The sequence below is a fragment of the Coregonus lavaretus genome (assembly GCF_964263955.1).
Source record: "Coregonus lavaretus genome assembly, chromosome: 18".
NCBI lineage: Eukaryota > Metazoa > Chordata > Actinopteri > Salmoniformes > Salmonidae > Coregonus > Coregonus lavaretus.
This window is the reverse complement of record NC_140005.1, coordinates 20,252,070-20,275,857: the sequence shown is the minus strand read 5'-3', so window position 1 is coordinate 20,275,857 and position 23,788 is coordinate 20,252,070. Positions and strand designations below refer to the sequence as shown.

Below are 23,788 nucleotides of genomic sequence, written 5' to 3'. Positions count from 1 at the left end.
ATTTTCACTTCTGTTCTCAGAACGTTTAAAAAACATTCAGTTTTACTGGTCAGGAAACGTACATCTTCATTCCCACAACCAATGTGAAACCAAAAATATACATTACCACAACTTCCAAGGAACAACATGTGCTAACTAGGTAGAGTTACAGTGGGGAGAACAAGTATTTGATACACTGCCGATTTTGCAGGTTTTCCTACTTACAAAGCATGTAGAGGTCTGTAATATTTATCATAGGTACACTTTAACTGTGAGAGAGAATCTAAAACAAAAATCCAGAAAATCACATTGTATGATTTTTAAGTAATTGATTTGCATTTTATTGCATGACATAAGTATTTGATCACCTACCAACCAGTAAGAATTCCGTCTCTCACAGACCTGTTAGTTTTTCTTTAAGAAGCCCTCCTGTTCTCCACTCATTACCTGTATTAACTGCACCTGTTTGAACTCGTTACCTGTATAAAAGACACCTGTCCACACACTCAATCAAACAGACTCCAACCTCTCCACAATGGCCAAGATCAGAGAGCTGTGTAAGGACATCAGGGATAAAATTGTAGACCTGCACAAGGCTGGGATGGGCTACAGGACAATAGGCAAGCAGCTTGGTGAGAAGGCAACAACTGTTGGTGCAATTATTAGAAAATAGAAGAAGTTCAAGATGATGGTCAATCACCCTCGGTCTGGGGCTCCATGCAAGATCTCACCTCGTGGGGCATCAATGATCATGAGGAAGGTGAAGGATCAGCCCAGAACTACACGGCAGGACCTGGTCAATGACCTGAAGAGAGCTGGGACCACAGTCTCAAAGAAAACCATTAGTAACGCACTACGCCGTCATGGATTAAAATCCTGCAGCGCACGCAAGGTCCCCCTGCTCAAGCCAGCGCATGTCCAGGCCCGTCTGAAGTTTGCCAATGACCATCTGGATGATCCAGAGGAGGAATGGGAGAAGGTCATGTGGTCTGATGAGACAAAAATATAGCTTTTTGGTCTAACACTGTTTGGAGGAAGAAGAAGGATGAGTACAACCCCAAGAACACCATCCCAACCGTGAAGCATGGAGATGGAAACATCATTCTTTGGGGATGCTTTTCTGCAAAGGGGACAGGACGACTGCACCGTATTGAGGGGAGGATGGATGGGGCCATGTATCGCGAGATCTTGGCCAACAACCTCCTTCCCTCAGTAAGAGCATTGAAGATGGGTCGTGGCTGGGTCTTCCAGTATGACAACGACCTGAAACACACAGCCAGGGCAACTAAGGAGTGGCTCTGTAAGAAGCATCTCAAGGTCCTGGAGTGGCCTAGCCAGTCTCCAGACCTGAACCCAATAGAAAATCTTTGGAGGGAGCTGATAGTCCGTATTGCCCAGCGACAGCCCCGAAACCTGAAGGATCTGGAGAAGGTCTGTATGGAGGAGTGGGCCAAAATCCCTGCTGCAGTGTGTGCAAACCTGGTCAAGACCTACAGGAAACGTATGATCTCTGTAATTTCAAACAAAGGTTTCTGTACCAAATATTAAGTTCTGCTTTTCTGATGTATCAAATACTTATGTCATGCAATAAAATGCAAATTAATTACTTTAAAATCATACAATGTGATTTTCTGGATTTTTGTTTTAGATTCCGTCTCTCACAGTTGAAGTGTACCTATGATAAAAATTACAGACCTCTACATGCTTTGTAAGTAGGAAAACCTGCAAAATCGGCAGTGTATCAAATACTTGTTCTCCCCACTGTATGTCTGAGACTCCCTGGCCTTAGGCATCTTGCAACCTGAGAGCAAACATCAAACCTCATTCAAACAGAAATACATTTAAAACTCTCTTTTGAAAAGACATCTCTTTGGAGGTGAAAACATAGCCACGGGAAGTAGGGGTGCAGAAGAACCCCCTGAAAGTAGTGCACTTTCTGTATAGTTGTCTAATGTTGGTGTGGCATGTTAACTGGTTTTAATGATACTCTTGAATCACTATGATCAATAAAATAGTTTTTCTTTAGTGTACTTTTAACAGAGCTGAGATTTACTTCAAACTGCAGTCACCCTATTGCTTACACCTATCAAGTTGTTTCATCTAAATAGGTGCCTAGGGAGGAGGGGTTTGGGTTTATTCTGGACAGGGCCTAACTATACTGGCCCAATAAGCACATGCCCTAGATCTATCCCTTATTGGGAAAGTGGTTAGGGTGTTAGTCATTGGTGCCAGGGATTGAGACCCACTAGGGGAGTAACCCTACTCTCACATTCTTAGCAATATATGTTAATGTCGTTATTACAACACACCTACAGTGCCTTCAGAAAGTATTCACACCCCTTGACTTTTCCCACATTTTATTGTGTTAAAGCCTGAATTTAAAATGTATTAAATTGAGATATTGTGTCACTGGCATACACACAATATCCCATAATATCAAAGTGGAATTTTGTTAAAATATATTTACAAATGAATTTAAAATTAAGCTGAAATGTCTTGAGTTAATAAATATTCAACCCCTTGGTTATGGCAAGCCTAAATAAGTTAAGGGGTACAAATTTGCTTATCAAGTCACAAAATAAGTTGCATGGACTAACTCTGTATGCAACAATAGTGTTTAACATGATTTTTGAATGACTACCTCATCTCTGTACCCCATACATACAATTATCTGTAAGGTCCCTCAGTCGAGCAGTAAATTTCAAACGCAGATTCAACCACAAGACCAGGGAGGTTTTCCAATGCCTCGCAAAGGGTACCTATTGGTAGATGGGTAAAAAATGTAAAAAGCAGACATGGAATATCCCTTTGAGCATGGTGAAGTAATTAATTACACTTTGGATGGTGTATCAATACATCCTGACACTACAAAGATACAGGTGTCCTTCCTAACTCAGTTGCCAGAGAGGAAGAATACCGCTCAGAGATTTCACCATAAGGCCAATGGTGATTATAAAACAATTAGAGTTTAATGGCTGTGATAGGAGAAAACTGAGGATGGACCAACAACATTGTAGTTACTCCACAATACTAATCTACAGTGCATTCGGAAAGTATTCAGACCCCTTGACTTTTTCCACATTTTGTTACGTTACAGCCTTATTCTAAAATTGATTAAATATTTTTTTCCTCTCATCAATCTACACACAATACCCCATAATGACAAAGCTAAAAACAGAAATTCTAGTGAATTTATTAAAAATCAAAAAATGAAATATCACATTTACATAAGTATTCAGATCCCTTACTCAGTACTTTGTTGAAGCACCTTTGGCAGCGATTACAGCCTCAAGTCTTCTTGGGTATGACGCTACAAGCTTGGCAAACCTGTATTTGGGGAGTTCCTCCCATTCTTCTCTGCAGATCCTCTCAAGCTCTGTCAGGTTGGATGGGGAGCATTGCTGCAGTTATTTTCAGGTGTCTCCAGAGATGTTCGATCGGGTTCAAGTCCTGGCTCTGGCTGGGCCACTCAAGGACATTCAGAGACTTGTCCCGAAGCCACTCCTGCATTGTCTTGGCTGTCTGCTTAGGGTCGTTGTCCTGTTGGACGGTGACCCTTCACCCAAGTCTGAGGTCCTGAGCACTCTGGAGCAGGTTTTCATCAAGGATCTCTCTGTACTTTGCACCGTTCATATTTGCCTCAATCCTGAATAGTCTCTCAGTCCCTGCCGCTGAAAAAAATCCCCACAGCATGATGCTGCCACCACCGAGCTTCACTGTAGGGATGGTGCCAGGTTTCCTCCATTTACATTTTAGTCATTTAGCAGACGCTCTTATCCAAAACGACTTACAGTTAGTGAGTTAGCATACATTTTCATACTGGCCCCCCGTGGGAAACGAACCCACAACCCTGGCGTTGCAAGCGCCATGCTCTACCAACTGAGCTACAGGGAACTACGTCCTCCAGACGTGACGCTTGGTATTTAGGCCAAAGAGTTCAATCTTGGTTTCATCAGACCAGAGAATCTTGTTTTTCATGGTCTGAGAGTCTTTAGGTGCCTTTTGGCAAACTCCAAGCGGGCTGTCATGTGCCTTTTACTGAGGAGTGGCTTCCGTCTGGCCACTCTACCATAAAGGCCTGATTGGTGGAGTGCTGCAGAGATGGTTGTCCTTCTGGAAGGTTCTCCCATCTCCACAGAGGAGCTCTGTCAGTGACCATCGGGTTCTTGGTCACCTCCCTGACCAAGGCCCTTCTCACCCGATTGCTCAGTTTGGCCAGGCGGCCAGCTCAATGAAGAGTCTTGGTGGTTCCAAACTTCTTCCATTTAAGAATGATGGAGGCCACTGTGTTCTTGGGGACCTTCAATGCTGCAGACATTTTTTGGTACCTTTCCTCAGATCTGTACCTCGACACAATCCTGTTTTGGAGCTCTACGGACAATTCCTTCGACCTCATGGCTTGGTTTTTGCTCTGACATGCACTGTCAACTGTGGGACCTTATATAGACAGGTGTGTGCCTTTCCAAATCAGGTCCAATCAATTGAATTTACCACAGGTGGACTCCAATCAAGTTGTAGAAACATCTGAAGGATGAGCAATGGAAACAGGATGCACCTGAGCTCAATTTCGAGTCTCATAGCAAAGGGTCAAAATACTTATGTAAATAAGTTATTCTGTTTTTTATTTTTAATGCGTTTGCAAACATTTCTAAAAAACTGTTTCCGCTTTGTCAGGATTTTTTTTTATTTAATACATTTTAGAATAATGCTGTAACGTAAAGAAAATATGGAAAAAGTCAAGGGGTCTGAATACTTTCCGAAGGCACTGTAAATGACAAAGTGAAAAGAAGGAAGCCTGTACAGAATACAAACATTCCAAAACATGCATCCTGTTTGCAACAAGGCACTAAACAAGTAATGCTGCAGAAATGTGCCAAAGGAATGAACTTTTTGTCCTGAATACAAAGTTTTGTGATTGGGGCAAATCCAACACAACACATCACTGAGAACCACTCTTCATATTTTCAAGCATGGTAGTGGCTGCATCATGTTATGGGTATGCTTGTCATCGGCAAGGACTAGGGAGTTTTTTAGGATAAAAAGAAACGGAATAGAGCTAAGCACAGGCAAAATCCTATAGGAAAACCTGATTCAATCTGCTTTCAAACAGACACTGGGAGACAAGTTTACCTTTCAGCAGAACAATAACCTAAAACACAAGGCCAAATATACACTGGAGTTGCTTACCAAGAAGACAGTGCATGTTCCTGAGTGGCCTAGATACTGTTGTGACTTAAATCTGCTTGAAAATCTATGGCAAGACTTGACAATTTTCATCTAGCAATGATCAACATCCAACTTGACAGAGCTTGAATACTTTTTAAAATAATAATGTGCAAATATTGTACAATCCAGGTGTGCAAAGTGGACTTTTATTGTCCCCAGCACAAGGTGCACCTGTGTAATGATCATGCTGTTTAATCAGCTTCTTGATATGCCTCCTGTCAGGTGGATGGATTACCTTGGCAAAGGATAAATGCTCACTAACAGGGATGAAAACAAATTTGTGCCCAAACTGAGAGAAATAAGCTTTTCGTGAGTATGTCAAATTTCTGGGATCTTTTATTTCAGCTCATGAAACATGGGACCAACACTTTTATATGTTTGCTCAGTATAGAACCATGAGGAAACCTGCAGAAAACGTTGCTGAAGTACTGAAATTCCCACAGAAGAACGTTGTTTCTTAATGTTCTCTGAACAATTTGAGAACATTACTTTAAATAGAACCATGAGGAAACTTGTAGAAAACATTATGCTGAAGTACTGAAATTCCAACCTAAGAAACATATGGTTCTCAGAACGTCATGTGCTAGCTGGGTATCCTGCTCCATTCCCAGAACATTGTGGGAAGGTTGTATGCAAAATAACCATAGGACAACCACGCTCTCACCAAGCTCTAAGAAACATATGGTTCTCAGAATGTTATGTGCTAGCAGTAGCTGGGTATCCTACACCATTCCTAGAACTTTGTGGGAAGGATGAATTCAAAATAACCATAGGACAACCACTCTCTGACTAAGCTCTAAGAAACATATGGTTCTCAGAACGTTATGTGCTAGCTGGGTCTCTAAAGCTTTGCAAACCTGTATTGTGCAATATTTGCCCATTATTCTTTTCAAAATTCTTCAAGCTCTGTCATGTTGGTTGTTGATCATTGCGAGACAGACATTTTCAAGTCTTGGCATGTATCAAGCAGATTCAAGTCAAAACTGTAACTAGCCCACTCAGGAACATTCACTGTGTTCTTGGTTATACCATAGATCATTTAGCTATTTCATTTTGAGCTTTAGGACCCCTATAGGTATATAAAAAATGGAAAAACATGATTTGATAAAATATTGAATTTGGCCTTTAATACTATAGCCCATAGAAACACATTGAATAACACATTAATAAGTGGCAAAACAGACAGTAACAAAATTAATCATAAGGAATAAGGTTTTGAAGCGTCTGTCCTATATCTAGGAGATATAAGAAAGCTAAACATATTTAATTTTTTGGGGGGGACACGTATTTAACCCCTTTTTTTGGGGGGGTGGGGGGGCACAAAACTACTTCCATAAATGTTTTCAAACCGGTACCAGGTTACCTTCAGACGAGTCTGGTGACACTCATGGGGGTCGTAGAGCAGAACGGAGAACACCATCGTGAGAGTCTCCCCTTTCCATAGTGGAGTCATATTAGTTTGTAGCCCAAACGGTTTGGACGCTACAGACAGAAGTTGACACATCGACGGTACCGACTTCAGACAAGTCCGTGGGGATTGTGGGGGTCGTAAAGCAAAACAGAGAACATCATTGTGAGAGTCTCATCTTTCCATAGAACGTTACTAATGTTTCCTTGTGGTTTTGATGGAAGGTTTTCTTAATGTTCTGAGAACATGACTTTACATAGAACAATGAGGAAACCTGCAGAAAACGTTATGCTGAAGTACTGAAATTCCCATAGAAGAACGTTTATTAGTTTTTTTGGGAGGGCACATCCACCACCCCCCTCTTCAGAGGACAAAAATTAACGTTGTTTTTACAGCTTTTTCTATTGTTGTTACATATACATTCTACAAACAGTTTACATACAGTGAGGGAACAAAGTTTTTGATCCCCTGCTGATTTTGTACGTTTGCCCACCGACAAAGAAATGATCAGTCTATAATTGTAATGGTAGGTTTATTTGAACAGTGAGAGACAGAATAACAACAAAAAAATCCAGAAAAACGCATGTCAAAAATGTTATAAATTGATTTGCATTTTAATGAGGGAAATAAGTATTTGACCCCCTCTCAATCAGAAAGATTTTTGGCTCCCAGGTGTCTTTTATACAGGTAACGAGCTGAGATTAGGAGCACACTCTTAAAGGGAGTGCTCCTAATCTCAGTTTGTTACCTGTATAAAAGACACCTGTCCACAGAAGCAATCAATCAATCAGATTCCAAACTCTCCACCATGGCCAAGACCAAAGAGCTCTCCAAGGATGTCAGGAACAAGATTGTAGACCTACACAAGGCTCCATGCAAGATCTCACCTCGTGGAGTTGCAATGATCATGAGAATGGTGAGGAATCAGCCCAGAACTACACGGGAGGATCTTGTCAATGATCTCAAGACAGCTGGGACCATAGTCACCAAGAAAACAATTGGTAACACACTACGCCGCGAAGGACTGAAATCCTGCAGCGCCCGCAAGGTCCCCCTGCTCAAGAAAGCACATATACATGCCCGTCTGAAGTTTGCCAATGAACATCTGAATGATTCAGAGGAGAACTGGGTGAAAGTGTTGTGGTCAGATGAGCCCAAAATGGAGCTCTTTGGCATCAACTCAACTCGCCGTGTTTGGAGGAGGAGGAATGCTGCCTATGACCCCAAGAACACCATCCCCACCGTCAAACATGGAGGTGGAAACATTATGCTTTGGGGGTGTTTTTCTGCTAAGGGGACAGGACAACTTCACTGCATCAAAGGGACGATGGACGGGGCCATGTACCGTCAAATCTTGAGTGAGAACCTCCTTCCCTCAGCCAGGGCATTGAAAATGGGTCGTGGATGGGTATTCCAGCATGACAATGACCCAAAACACACGGCCAAGGCAACAAAGGAGTGGCTCAAGAAGAAGCACATTAAGGTCCTAGAGTGGCCTAGCCAGTCTCCAGACCTTAATCCCATAGAATATCTGTGGAGGGAGCAGAAAGTTTGAGTTGCCAAACGTCAGCCTCGAAACCTTAATGACTTGGAGAAGATCTGCAAAGAGGAGTGGGACAAAATCCCTCCTGAGATGTGTGCAAACCTGGTGGCCAACTACAAGAAACGTCTGACCTCTGTGATTGCCAACAAGGGTTTTGCCACCAAGTACTAAATCATGTTTTGCAGAGGGGTCAAATACTTATTTCCCTCATTAAAATGCAAATCAATTTATAACATTTTTGACATGCGTTTTTCTGGATTTTGTTGTTGTTATTCTGTCTCTCACTGTTCAAATAAACCTACCATTAAAATTATAGACTGATCCTTTCTTTGTCAGTGGGCAAACGTACAAAATCAGCAGGGGATCAAATACTTTCTTCCCTCACTGTACATGGCTTTTTTTTGTTTTACAGTAATTACATAACAAGCTCCAAGAAACATATGGTTCTCAGAACATTATGTGCTAGCAGTAGCTGGGTATCCTGCACCATTCACTGAACTTTGTGGAAGTTTGTATGCAAAATAACCATAGGACAACCACTCTCTGACTAAGCTCTAAGAAACATATGGTTCTCATAACGTTATGTGCTAGCTGGGTCTCTAGAGCTTTGCAAACCTGTATTGTGCAATATTTGCCCATTATTCTTTTCAGAATTCTTCAAGCTCTGTCATGTTGGTTGGTGAACACTGCTTGACAGACATTTTCAGATTCATGTCAAAACTGTACCTAGGCCACTCAGGAACATTCACTGTCTTCTTGGTCATACCATAGATCATTTAGCTATTTGATTTAGAGCTTTAGGACCTCTGTAGGTATACAAAAAATATGTACAAATTATTTGATAAAATATTGAATATAGCCGATAGAAATGAATTGAATAACACATTCATAAATGGCAAAACAGACAGTCAAAAAAAGTATAATTTTGTTGTTACATGTACATTCTACCCACATTTTACATACATGGGTTTAATTACATAACAAGAATAAAGTAATTTGATATTTTGATATCCATTACATCTAGATATATAGTACTTATACATTGTGTTTTCAGTCATAACTATTATAGAACATGAGCTTATAAACCCACCCCTCAGCTACTCTCAGTCCATCCCACCTACAGTATCTCTGTAAACCGCCCTCTTATGATTTCCATGTGCCATATATTTTTAACTGTGCTGTGATGTTTCACATACATATGCTCTCACCAAGTTATAAGACACATATGATTCTCAGAATGTTATGTGCTAGCTGGGTAAACTCTTTACTCTTTGACAACATGATTGGCAGTTGTCAATTCATACACTGGTTTTTGATGAGGAAGTTGTACTTCATGGATTCACAAAATTGCTGAAACATCAGCTGCTCTTTCCATTTCTGTTAAATCAACCTACTCCAATGCATTTGGAATTTTTCACCTCAAAATATATTTCTCTTTTTTAAAAGAGAGTTTTAAAGGTATTTCTGTTTAAACAAGGTTTGATGTTTGCTCTCAGGTTACAAGATGCCTAAGGCCAGGGCGTCTCAGCCATAACTCTATCCACCTCACCACACAGAAATGTAAATAGGTTCTCTCTCTCCTTCACTGCTTCTGTGGCGAGTAATTACGCCCTTCTCCTCTCAAGAGAACATTGCCTGGTTGATACCAAACTCCAAATCCTCCTTAAAGTTATAGTAAAGGCCTATACTCAAAATATTCTGTATATCAAATCAAGATCTGGTATCTGCATATACAGTGCATATCATAAGTATTCACTCCCCTTGGACTTTTCACATTTTGTTGAGTCACAAAGTGGGATTTAAATGGATACAATTTAAAAATGTTGTCACTGATCTACACAAAATACCTAATGTTAAAGCGAAAAGAAAATTCCCTTATTTTTTTAAACAAATTAATACAAAATAAACTGCTCACATGTCTTGGTTACCGCCTTTGTTATGGCAAGCCTAAATAAATTCAGGAGTGAAATAGTGCTTAATGTCACGGATTCTGCCGAGGCTGCTCCTCCTCCTGGCTCGGGCAGGCTTCGGCGTTCGTCGTCCCCGGAGTACTAGCTGCCACCGTTGGATGTTTTCGATAGTTGTTTGGTCTAGTCTTGTGTGTGCACCTGTTTCGTATTGAGTATTGATTATGTCACCTATAAGTTTCCCTTTTGGTTTGTTTGCAGTTGTGTGTAATTGTCCGCTTGTCCGTTCGGTGTCTCGTGTATGTTTAGTGTTTACGCGTGTGTGCGTAATCGTTCGCCTCCTTTGTTTTTGAGGCCTTTGTTTTCCCTGTGCTTTATTGAGTAAAGACATTTTGGATTGAACCTCCTTGTCCTGCGCTTGACTCCACCACTGCATCCACATCCGAACTCTGACAGAATTACACACCATCTATGGAGTCAGCAGGAGCAGCGGCGGCGCCCGAGTCGCTGGAGGATCGGCTCAGCTGCCAGGACGCCAGGATCCAGCAACTCGGGTCAGCCATGCAAGAGGTGATGAACACCCTGCGCCGATGGGAGAGAGGAGGAGTGCCCACACCTCCTCCTACTGTACCACCACCATCGGCCAGTCCTCCCATACCAGCACCGGAATCCAGTGGGATTCGGCTCTCGCTCCCGAGGGCGTATGATGGCACCGCAGCCGGGTGTCAGGGGTTCCTCCTGCAGGTGGAACTCTACCTGGCTACCATACACCCGGCGCCCTCGGGATACGAGAGCGTTTCCGCCCTCATCTCCTGTCTCTCCGGCAAGGCGTTGGAGTGGGCCAACGCCGAATGGAGGGGAATAGACGCCGCCACCATCACCTACGCGGAGTTCTCCCGCCGCTTCAGGGCGGTTTTCGATCATCCACCTGAGGGTAAAGCGGCGGGGGAGCGTCTGTTCCACCTCCGACAGGGGAAGAGGAGCGCACAGGAGTTCGCCCTGGATTTCCGGACTCTAGCGGCGGATGCGGGGTGGAATGAGAGGGCCCTCATCGACCACTACCGATGTAGCCTGCGTGAGGACGTTCGTCGAGAGCTGGCCTGCAGGGACACCAATCTATCCTTCAACCAGTTGGTGGACATGTCCATCCGTCTAGATACCCTGCTGGCCACCCGCGGACGTCCCGAGTTGGGGCCGTCCATTCCATCCTCCAGCGCCTCCGAGCCGATCCCTATGGAGCTCGGAGGTGCTGGCGCTAGAGGGAGGAGGAGGAGAGAGAGCCCGAGGGAGGCCAGGTGGAACATGTTCCTGACCCGGTTTGTTTTTAAGATCACGTACATCCCAGGGTCCCAGAACGGTAAGGCAGACGCCCTGTCCTGGCGGTATGACACAGAGGAGAGGTCCATTGAGCCCACTCCCATACTGCCGGAGTCTTGTTTGGTGGCACCGGTGGTATGGGAGGTCGATGCGGAAATTGAGCGGGCGTTACGCACCGACCCTACTCCCCCAGAGTGTCCAGTGGGTCGGACGTACGTGCCGCTCGAGGTCCGTGATCGACTCATTTATTGGGCTCATACGTCCCCCTCCTCTGGACATCCAGGTATCGGCCGGACAGTGCACTGCCTTAGTGTTAAATACTGGTGGCCAACATTGGCTAAGGACGTGAGGGTTTATGTCTCCTCCTGCTCAGTGTGCGCCCAGTGTAAGGCGCCTAGACACCTGCCCAGAGGGAAGTTACAACCCCTGCCCATTCCACAACGGCCGTGGTCTCACCTCTCGGTGGACTTTGTCACGGACCTTCCCCCCTCCCAGGGGAACACCACTATTCTGGTCGTTGTGGATCGGTTCTCTAAGGCATGTCGTCTCATTCCTATGCCGGGTCTCCCTACTGCCCTACAGACCGCTGAGGCTTTGTTCACTCACGTCTTCCGGCACTACGGGGTTCCCGAGGATATAGTGTCTGATCGGGGTCCCCAGTTCACCTCTAGAGTCTGGAGGGCGTTCATGGAACGCTTGGGGGTCTCGGTTAGCCTTACCTCGGGTTGCCACCCGGAGAGTAATGGGCAGGTGGAGAGAGTAAACCAGGATGTGGGTAGGTTTCTGAGATCCTATTGCCAGGGCCGGCCGGAGGAGTGGTCGGGGTATATCCCCTGTGCAGAGATGGCTCAGAACTCTCTCCGCCACTCCTCTACTAACCTGACCCCTTTTCAGTGTGTGTTGGGTTATCAGCCGGTTCTGGCACCATGGCATCAGAGCCAGATCGAGGCTCCTGCGGTGGATGAGTGGTTTCGGCGCTCGGAGGAGACGTGGAACGCTGCCCACGTCCATCTGCAGCGGGCCATCCGCAGGCAGAAGGCGAGCGCCGACCTCCACCACAGTGAGGGCCCAGTCTACGCCCCGGGAGATCGAGTCTGGCTCTCGACTCGAAACCTGCCCCTTCGCCTGCCCTGCCGGAAGCTTGGTCTGCGGTTTGTAGGGCCATTTAAAGTCCTGAGGAGATTGAATGAGGTGTGTTACAGGTTGCAACTGCCTAATAACTATCGCATTAACCCCTCATTCCATGTGTCTCTCCTCAGGCCGGTGGTAGCTGGTCCACTCCAGGAGAGTGAGATAAGAGAGACCCCTCCGCCCCCACTGGACATCGAGGGGGCCCCGGCGTACTCAGTCCGGTCCATCATGGATTCGAGACGTCGGATGGGGGGTCTACAATATCTCGTGGAGTGGGAGGGGTATGGTCCGGAGGATCGGTGCTGGGTGCCTAGGAGGGACATTCTAGATCCATCCCTCCTGACGGAGTTCCATCGTAGTCATCCTACGCGCCCTGCTCCACGTCCTCCTGGCCGTCCCCGAGGCCGGGGTCGGCAGGGGGGGGTACTGTCACGGATTCTGCCGAGGCTGCTCCTCCTCCTGGCTCGGGCAGGCTTCGGCGTTCGTCATCCCCGGAGTACTAGCTGCCACCGTTGGATGTTTTCGATAGTTGTTTGGTCTAGTCTTGTGTGTGCACCTGTTTCGTATTGAGTATTGATTATGTCACCTATAAGTTTCCCTTTTGGTTTGTTTGCAGTTGTGTGTAATTGTCCGCTTGTCCGTTCGGTGTCTCGTGTATGTTTAGTGTTTACGCGTGTGTGCGTAATCGTTCGCCTCCTTTGTTTTTGAGGCCTTTGTTTTCCCTGTGCTTTATTGAGTAAAGACATTTTGGATTGAACCTCCTTGTCCTGCGCTTGACTCCACCACTGCATCCACATCCGAACTCTGACACTTAACAAATCATATAAGCTGCATGGACTCACTCTATGTGCAATAATATGGGTTAACATAATTTGTGAATGACTACCCCATCTCTGTACCCCACACAATTATCTGTAAGGTCCCTCAGTCGAGTAGTGTATTTCAAGCACAGATTCAACCAAAGACCAGGGGGCTTCTCCAATGCCGTGCAAAGAAGGGCAACCATTGGTAGATGGGTAAAAAATAGCCAGACACTGAATATCCCTTTGAGCATGGTAAAGTTATTCATTAGACTTTAGATGGTGTATCAATACACCCAGTCACTACAAAGATACGGTCGTCCTTCCTAACTGACTTGCCAGCAGAGGAAGGAAACCACTCTAGGATTTGAGGCCAATGGTGATTTTAAAACATTAACAGAGTTTAACGGCTGTGATAGGAGAAAACTGAGGAGGGATCAGAAACATTGTAGTTACTCCACAATACTAACCTAAATGAAAAGGAAGCCTGTACCGAATAAAAAATATTCCAAAAACATGCATCCTGTTTGCAACAAGGCACTAAACAAGTAATGCTGCAGAAACGTGCCAAAGGAATGAACTTTTTGTCCTCAATACAAAGTGTTATGTTTGGGGCAAATCCAACACAACACATCACTGAGTACTACTCTCCATATTTTTAAGCATGGTGGTGGCTGCATCATGTTATGGGTATGCTTGGCATCGGCAAGGACTAGGGAGTTTTTTAGGATAAAAAGAAACAGAATGGAATTAACCATAGGCAAAATCCTAGAGGAAAACCTGGAGCAGTCTGCTTTCAACCAGACACTGGGAGACAAATTAACCTTTCAGCAGGACAATAACCAAAAACAAAAGGCCAAATCTACACTGCAGTTGCTTACCGAGAAGACAGTGAATGTTCCTGAGTGGCCTAGTTACTGTTTTGACTTAAATCTGCTTTAAAATACACTACATCACCAAAAGTATGTGGACAGCTGTTCGTCGAACATCTCATTCCAAAATCCTGGGCATTAATATGGAGTTGGTCCCCCCTTTGCTGCTATAACAGCCTCCACTCTTCTGGGAAGGCTTTACATTACATGTTGGAACATTGCTGCAGGGACTTGCTTCCATTCAGCCACAAGATAATTAGTGAGGTCGGGCACTGATGTTGGGCGATTAGGCCTGGCTCGCAGCCGGCGTTCCAATTCATCCCAAAGGTGTTCGATGGGGTTGAGGTGAGGGCTCTGTGCAGGCCAGTCAAGTTCTTCCACACCGATCTCGACAAACCATTTCTGTATGGACCTCACTTTGTGCACGGGGGCATTGTCATCCTGAAACAGGAAAGGGGCTTCCCCAAACTGTTGACACAAAGTTGGAAGAACAGAATCGTCTAGAATGTATTTGTACGCTGTAGAGTTAAGATTTCCCTTCACTGGAACTAAGGAGCCTGAACCCGTTCTGTGAGCTTGTGTGGCCTACCACTTTGCAGCTGAGCTGTTGTTGCTCCTAGACGTTTCCACTACACAATAACAGCACTTACAGTTGACCGGGGCAGCTCTAGCAGGGCAGAAATTTGACAAACTGACTTGTTGGAAAGGTGGCATCCTATGAAGGTGCCACATTGAAAGTCACTGAGCTCTTCAGTACGGGCCATTCTACTGCTAATGTCTATGGAGATTGCATGGCTGTGTGCTCGATTTTATACACCTGTCAGCGACGGGTGTAGCTGAAATAGCCGAATCCACTAATTTGAAGGGGTGTCCACATACTTTTGGACATGTAGTGTATCGAGAAAATAACGTTGTTTGTCAAGTTCCTTAAATGTGCTAAGAATGTTCCAAAGTCAAACAGCTATCCTGCACCATTCCCAGAAAATTGTGGGAAGGTGGTATGGAAAATAACCATAGGAAAACTACACTCTCACCAAGCTCTATGAAACAAAGCTGGGTAGATTGCTTCATTCATCATCAATCTTCAGGTTTGACATAATTATGATGTCCTTGTTTTGTCTTTGTTTTTAACCGCCTCGTTATTAACTGTGAGTATCATTACCATGCCAATATTTGGGGTGTTACCCTCAAACATTCACTCATTGTCACCCATCGTCTAATTTCTCCGCCCTACTTTACCTGTCCGACAACAAACGCCTTTCCACCTGTAATCCAAAGGACTGGGTGTGGCTTTTACATACTCTACGCTCTTATAAATAGACTGGAAATACAGTTTATGTACAGTCCTTCAACTTCCAGTACCAGGTGAGGCTTGCTTTAATGTGTAAATGGATGTGTTCTTATGCAATTCTTGTTTATATGCCGAACCTAACGGTGATATTTACAAGGATAAGAAAATACCGGATTATAATTTGATATACTGATTATTTGGGATATATACTATTAATTTGTCCAACAGTCTATTTTCAGTGCCAACCCTTGTCTGAGAAAGTAAAAATGAGTGATCCAGGTAAGTGTTGAAATTGTTCACTTAATGTACTGTATTATGTGCACTGGGGTTTTAATTATTATGTAGTTATTATGTAGTTTCCCAATTCAACCCTGAAATTGAGAATATATTGCATTGACGATTTCAAGGAGTGAATAGACTAGTATGGCCTATACTGGCTTTCTCAACGCTTACTGGGAAACAATGACAATGCATTCCTCTATTATTTGAATAACTTCAAAATATTCCTTACTTTTTATCCACAGCAAAGACACCGGTAAGTCAGTTAACTTACTTTTAAAATACAGAAAATGCCTTCAGACTTGTGTGCTATGTGTGAGACATAATGTGTTGTTGTTGCAGGTGGAGCCCGCCGCTGGGTCTGATGACGTAAGTTATCCGCATTATTTGTCTATCACTGCTTAAATCACTTTAGCAAATCAAGCGAAGTAAAGAACAAAACCATTTTCTAGCTTGCTATATCTTAGTGTTGTCCTGGGGGGATGTAAACAGAATACTGTCTATGTTTCACAGGGCTCCGGAGGAGGGCAAAGGAGAGTTAGGAGGCTTACAAAATAATAGTTAATACACATTGTAACGTGTTAACATTCATATCGTTTCGGAAACCCCTCCACACAAAAAAAAAATGGAATGTAGATTTTCACATGCCAAGGTAATGGGTGTAATGGTTGACACAATTGAAGGGAAGACATTTCCATTCATAAAGGAAAGGTTTTCCGAAACCAATAGGTGAGTAATGTTATTTTTGTCATTTCCAGGGAAAGAAGGGAAAAGGTGGAAAAGGCCATGCGCATGGAAAAGGAGGCGAGCATGGAGGAGATCATGGAGGCGACCATAAAGGAAAAGCAGGAGACCACGGAGGAAAAGGAGGAGACCACGGAGGAAAAGGAGGAGACCACGGAGGAAAAGGAGGAGACCACGGAGGAAAGGGAGGTCGTGGCGGACATTAAAGATTGAATCATACAACCTTTGCATCTGTTGTCATCACTGTAATTATTTAAAAAATGTTGAGCGATTTATTAAAGTTTACAAATCTATAATAAAACCTACTTATAAAACAGCCACACCATTGTAACACTTCAAGCTAATAATCATGCAATGCAATGAACATTTTACAAGTTACATTTTTTACATTTCACCATATGTCAGAGGCGTCGAGATACTACCATAGTACACCATTCCTGTGTAGCCTATGCTAGACCACCAGATCAAACACCACCCTTATCCTTTTACTCGCATACAGAACATTAACCAACAGGGTAGTAATAAACCCGGCACAATGATCCAGTATGTTTAACCATTGTTATCAATCATTTCCATGTGAGCGTCCACACAACATAAAAAAAAAAAAAAAAAGGTACGTTTCCATCCAACCTTTTAACGCGAGTAAAAGTAGGCCTACTTGTCGGATAATTTTTTTTTCGCAACAGGCATGATGGAAAGCAAATCTTGGTAAACTTTCCAAATGTCGACAAAACAAAATACAAGGTGGGATCTTTTTGTTTCGGTAAAATGTATTATGCGAGAAATGGCGGTGGAAACGCTTGTATGCCCAAATATTGATATAATATATTGAAGTAAACTGGGAGTCACGACTGTCACGTGATGACATGTTGCGTGGTCCTCCCACTACGACTCCGGAAGACAGACAGTTTATTAGGCTACCACAATTAAATAAATTATGAACTTCACAAGGTGGTGAAAGTGCAAAGTGATGAGCTTGATGCCCCTTTCCAATAAATATCGAGGGTCTTATTCTGGTGAGATGATGATCGATGCATGGCTGCCGTTTGACAAATTAAAATAATCTCGCTCTTTTGTTCATAATAATGTCATCATGTACGCTATACCCACACTGTATCTGCAAACTGTTGTCTAGAGCGCACGTGCCAATACCAGAGTGATGCACAATTTTTTGTGTGACAAAACCGTCAGTTGAAAATACGATGGAAACATTTTAACTTGTATTTTTTTATTCGGTGCATTGGAATTCAACTGCAAAAATATGTTTAGTGCACTACGTCTTCACGCAGATACTTTTATCAGCAACAAGTCAATTTGATGGAAACATTTCTCTGGTGGGAAAATGCGCATATTTTATTTTAAAGGATATATATATTTGTTTTTATCTGTCGCCAACCTGGCTAGTTTTCAACATAAAGCCAACAACATAGCCTATTATTCCTTCATGAATCATTAGATGATGGGTGCGTTCCACAGCTAATGCCGCATTCAAAAAAACTGGGAACTCGAAAATCTCAGACTTCCGACCTTAGTGCGTTCAAGACAACTGGGAATTCAGAAAAAAACGAGCTCAGACTGGGAAAAATAATTTTGAATGGTCATCCAACTCGGAATTCCAAGTCGGAAATTCGGGCCTCTTTCTAAAGCTCTGAATTTCTGACCTGAAGATCACTGGGAACTGGGAAAAATATGACGTCAAATCATGACATCAGCGATCTTCAGGTCAGAAAGTCAGTGCTTTAGAAAGAGGCCCGAATTCCCAAATTGGATGACCGTTCAAACTGATTACAGGATCAAAATGTCCAGAAAAAAATAACTTTCTTCTGAAACTCGTCAGTCTATTCTTGTTCTGAGAAATGAAGGCTATTCCATGCGAGAAATTGCCAAGAAACTGAAGATCTCGTACAACGCTGTGTACTACTCCCTTCACAGAACAGCGCAAACTGGCTCTAACCAGAATAAAAAGAGGAGTGGAAGGCCCCAGTGCACAACTGAGCAAGAGGACAAATACATTAGAGTGTCTAGTTTGAGAAACAGACGCCTCACAGGTCCTCAACTGGCAGCTTCATTAAATAGTACCCGCAAAACACCAGTCTCAGCGTCAACAGTGAAGAGGCGACTCCGGGATGCTTACCTTCTAGGCAGAGTTTGAACGGTAGTGTATATATATATATATATATATATATATATATATATATATATATATATTCAGTTGAATAAACAAAACATGACAAAAGGGTCTTGCACATGTCTATGTAAAAGTAAAGTATAATAATCTGGATCACATTTTCAAGTTTGTCATTGCTATGGAAACAAGTCTTCCACAATCTGGGATGTTGCTTCACACAAACAATATGACAGAAATGCAAAAAGCTGCTCAAATATTATCCATCCATGATATCATAATATTTATAAAACATTCACAAAGATCAATGACAGATTAGCAACTATCTATACTATTGTACAGCAGATGCATTTATTTGTTCTTCCTCCATAGCATCTATTCCAATATGTAAAAAGCATTCTCACAAATTGCATTTTAGTCAATGTGTTTGACAATAACATTTAATATGATATCCTGCACTATAGACCATGGTTGAGGCAACACATTCACCTGAATGTTTCTGCACCTTCTCTTCCTCTGAAAAATGATTCACCCCATCATTACTGGGACCACTATAGGTCTCTATGGGATCAGGGTTACCAGCATCTCATACACCTGCTTCAGTCAATGTTCAGGATATGTTTTTGGTTCCATTTTATCAGTTATAGGGGCATGGTTTTCGTAAGCCTTGGTTTCTTTATCTGTTTCTATGTTATCTCCGACCTCACTGTTCTCTGACTTCATGGCTCTCACAGTCACATCCACACTCACTGTTAGTGTCTCAGAGCAATGCCCCTTGACCTTCCTGACAACATCTAGGGGATGTGGATTAGGGTTCATGAGCTCAGTTATATAATCGGCATGTCTGTTAGCCAGGACTATAGTCTCCTCCTCAATGTATTCCTGTGCACCTCCAATACGCTCATGGAAGAAAGGAGAGGGCTTTTTGGTTCTGTGCCTCCAGAGATTCCCAGTCCTTTTCTTGAATGGAATTAAACAAGGAGAATGAACTTGTAGAGACATCTGTTCTTGCTTTGTTTTTGAATGGTCCTTTATGAGCCTTTTGAAGATTCTCCAGGTTTTAACTTTTAACTTTTCCTCCTTCCCTTCGATCGCTGGAGTGTCATGGTTGGAGCGATTGTTAACTTTATTTTCACAAGTTACACTGTAAATTGCAGTTGGTTGAACCGCAAAGTCAGAGTCTCTGGTTTGCTTGTTGAAAAATGTGATATCATGACCTTCTTCCTTCTCACCAGCTCTCTTCCGCCACCTTCTAATGCAGATGAGAGATGGAGAGAAACATCGCCTCCAACGCTTCCTTAAGTCTTGTTTCTGCCTCTTTTGGCCTACATAATCAGCTTTTACATCACTTTGTATGAAAGTTGTCTTTGTTGTTCCCCTAGGGTTTTCTAGTGTTACCGGCTCGTCTTGTGAATCAGGTTTCTGAGGGCTCTTGGTGGTAAATTTCAGTGGAACCTCTTCAATGACTGTGTCCTGGCAGCCAGGCATGGCGTCTTCCTTGGTGCCATTGCTGTCCCCTGATCCCTTCTGTCCCCAAGCCCAAGTCTTTCCCTTCCTCTCCATGTCAATGCTAGTCTTTGATTTACCAAGGAGTCGTCGTGGAGGACCCGTCAGCTTTCTACTCAGACCCACTTTTCCCTGAGCATGTCCAATCGAAGCCTCTTTGACTGACATGGTTGATTTATTATCAGACCAGCTCTTCAGTTATTTATCTTCAAGAGGAAGCTGGATGTGTCAAAACATTACACAACCGTGACACCGGAGGACAAAATCCTTAATGACCTTCATAGGGCTGATATCCTGCCAGAATAAAACACACACATTGAGGAATTAAAAAGTGTGAAGAATTGTGCAATCAATATAATTTTGCTGGTGCAACAGTAGTAAGTGTATTTTGAGGCATACATATCAGATACAGTAGTTGAAAGGACACATACCATTCTCAAGTACAACAAATGGCTTTGAAATTCCTCTTATCTGCAGAACCACAATATTCATCACTATTACGGTTCCTGACTTTCAAGGTATTTCTTGTCTCAACTGACAGCTGGGCACTTTTGAGACGAATTATGCCAATTAGATAATTTTGACCCAATATTAGTTGTCTATTTTTACGTTTAGAGGCTGTTATTACGTTTACATTTGTTAGGCTAATAATGAAGAAATTAAAGATGAAAAGGTAACAATCAGGTAAAGGCATTGAGCAAAAAAATAAAAAAATAGCACCTCACTCTTCAAAGAGTTGCATATCCTAATGAATTGCAATTAAATTGAATCTACGCAAATGGTCGAATAAAGCAATCAAAATACAACTCAGATGTAAAAATTCATGTTTTACTTACTGTTTGTAAAACTCTGTAGCACAATATTTTTGAATTCCTCAATGCCATGAGATACATGGTGGCACAATACCCCAAGAGGTCTTGACAGCGCGTGCTTATTTCCAACTCGTTGTCCATGCACAACTGTCCAAGGAGCCCTGTCATACCTCGGCAAATGGAGCAGCATCCTACCCCGTTTCCATAGTGACGCATTGATTGACATGAATCACAGTGATATAGATATTGTTGTCCTGCCCACTGTTTTCAGTTATCACAAATTGTCACCAGAACATAAATGATGCACCAAGACCCTCCCTTTGAGCTCTGATTGATTTCAGTCAGTCAGTGTATGGTATATTATGAATCCCTTTGTTTATAATGAACACAATAGCAGTGAAATAGAGGTGGTAGTGTTGGGAGTTAAGAGTACAGTGGTGTTAGTTTCTCCTGCTCTTCGAGTAGCATAATAAAACAGCAATGCTCCCTGGCGTTGATCCTGCATGTAGTTGTGCTGCTAGGCAGACGGCAGCCCCAGCAGGTGGTCCATGTCAGCCTCATATTAATCTCTAATGAATGGAGCTTCTCTGGGTCGCCAGTCACACAACTATTGCAGACTGGAACCTCAAACCCCCACACATAAATAATAAAAAGAAATGTATACATATACACAGTGAGGGAAAAAAGTATTTGATCCCCTGCTGATTTTGTACATTTGCCCACTGACAAAGAAATGATCAGTCTATAATTTGAATGGTAGGTTTATTTGAACAGTGAGAGACAGAATAACAACAAAAACATCCAGAAAGACATGTCAAAAATGTTATAAATTGATTTGCATTTTAAATGAGGGAAATAAGTTTTTGACCCCCTCTCAATCAGAAAGATTTCTGGCTCCCAGGTGTCTTTTATACAGGTAACGAGCTGAGATTAGGAGCACACTCTTAAAGGGAGTGCTCCTAATCTCAGTTTGTTACCTGTATAAAAGTCACCTGTCCACAGAAGCAATCAATCAATCCGATTCCAAACTCTCCACCATGGCCAAGACCAAAGAGCTCTACAAGGATGTCAGGGACAAGATTGTAGACCTACACAAGGCTGGAATGGGCTACAAGACCATCGCCAAGCAGCTTGGTGAGAAGGTGACAACAGTTGGTGCGATTATTCGCAAATGGAAGAAACACAAAATAACTGTCAATCTCCCTCGGCCTGGGGCTCCATGCAAGATCTCACCTCGTGGAGTTGCAATGATCATGAGAACAGTGAGGAATCAGCCCAGAACTACACGGGAGGATCTTGTCAATGATCTCAAGGCAGCTGGGACCATAGTCACCAAGAAAACAATTGGTAACACACTACGCCGTGAAGGACTGAAATCCTGCAGCGCCCGCAAGGTCCCCCTGCTCAAGAAAGCACATATACAGGCCCGTCTGAAGTTTGCCAATGAACATCTGAATGATTCAGAGGAGAACTGGGTGAAAGTGTTGGGGTCAGATGAGACCAAAATGGAGCTCTTTGGCATCAACTCGCCGTGTTTGGAGGAGGAGGAATACAGGACAACTTCACCGCATCAGAGGGATGATGAACGGCGCCATGTACCGTCACATCTTGGGTGAGAACCTCCTTCCCTCAGCCAGGGCATTGAAAATGGGTCGTGGATGGGTATTCCTGCATGACAATGACCCAAAACACACGGCCAAGGCAACAGACCTTAATTCCATAGAAAATCTGTGGAGGGAGCTGAAAGGTACGAGTTGCCAAACATCAGCCTCGAAACCATAATGACTTGGAGAAGATCTGCAAAGAGGAGTGGGACAAAATCCCTCCTGAGATGTGTGCAAACCTGGTGGCCAACTACAAGAAACGTCTGACCTCTGATTGCCAACAAGGGTTTTGCCACCAAGTACTAAGTCATGTTTTGCAGAGGGGTCAAATACTTATTTCCCTCATTAAAATGCTAATCAATTTATAACATTTTTGACAAGCGTTTTTCTGGATTTTTGTTGTTGTTATTCTGTCTCTCACTGTTCAAATAAACCTACCATTAAAATTATAGACTGATCATGTCTTTGTCAGTGGGCAAACGTACAAAATCAGCAAGGGATCAAATACTTTTTTCCCCCTTCACTGTAGATACTTCTGTACCCGTTTCCTCCAGCATCTTCACAAGGTCCGTTGCTGTTGTTCTGGGATTGATTTGCACTTTTCGCACCAAAGTACGTTCATCTCTAGGAGACAGAACACGCCTCCTTCCTGAGCGGTATGACGGCTGCGTGGTCCCATGGTGTTTATACTTGCGTACTATTGTTTGTACAGATGAACGTGGTACCTTCAGGCGTTTGGAAATTGCTCCCAAGGATGAACCAGACTTGTGGAGGTCTACAAATATTTTTCTGAGGTCTTGGCTGACTGATTTTCCCATGATTTCAAGCAAAGAGGCACTGAGTTTGAAGGTAGGCCTTAAAATACATCCACAGGTACACCTCCAATTGACTCAAATGATGTCAATTAGCCTATCAGAAGCTTCTAAAACCATGACATCATTTTCTGGAATTTTCCAAGCTGTTTAAAGGCACAGTCAATTTAGTTTATGTAAACTTCTGACCCACTGGAATTGTGATACAGTGAATGATAAGTGAAATAATCGGTCTGTAAACAATTGTTGGAAAAATTACTTCTGTCATGCACAAAGTAGATGTCCTAACCGACTTGCCAAAACTATAGTTTGTTAACAAGAAATTTGTGGAGTGGTTGAAAAACAAGTTTTAATGACTCCAACCTAAGTGTATGTAAACTTCCGACTTCAACTGTATATACACATATACAAACTCACACACACACACACACA

General features: G+C 43.1%; 1 protein-coding gene across 3 annotated transcripts; it reads left to right on the top strand.

The window, feature by feature from the left end:
* Positions 1–15,343: 15,343 nt before the first annotated feature.
* LOC311145493 (uncharacterized protein) lies at positions 15,344–16,725 on the top strand. Of its 3 annotated transcripts, XM_084181745.1 has the most exons (5): positions 15,530–15,548; positions 15,703–15,753; positions 15,999–16,009; positions 16,096–16,122; positions 16,512–16,725. In XM_084181745.1, exons 2-5 carry the CDS (start codon positions 15,741–15,743, stop codon positions 16,701–16,703), a joined length of 243 nt encoding a protein of 80 aa, XP_084037871.1. In that variant the 5' UTR covers positions 15,530–15,548; positions 15,703–15,740; the 3' UTR covers positions 16,704–16,725. The 3 variants fall into 3 exon arrangements, with proteins under 3 accessions (XP_084037873.1, XP_084037871.1, XP_084037872.1); XM_084181747.1 differs by lacking the exon at positions 15,999–16,009 and having other exon boundaries at positions 15,344–15,548; positions 15,703–15,757; XM_084181746.1 differs by lacking the exon at positions 15,530–15,548 and having other exon boundaries at positions 15,681–15,753.
* The last annotated feature ends 7,063 nt before the right edge of the window (positions 16,726–23,788 follow it).

Bases quoted from the DNA above. Each gene is read 5' to 3' on its own strand.
- LOC311145493 (XM_084181747.1), top strand. The intron at 16,123-16,511 runs GTAAGTTATCCG...TGTCATTTCCAG, and splicing joins CCGCCGCTGGGTCTGATGAC to GGAAAGAAGGGAAAAGGTGG.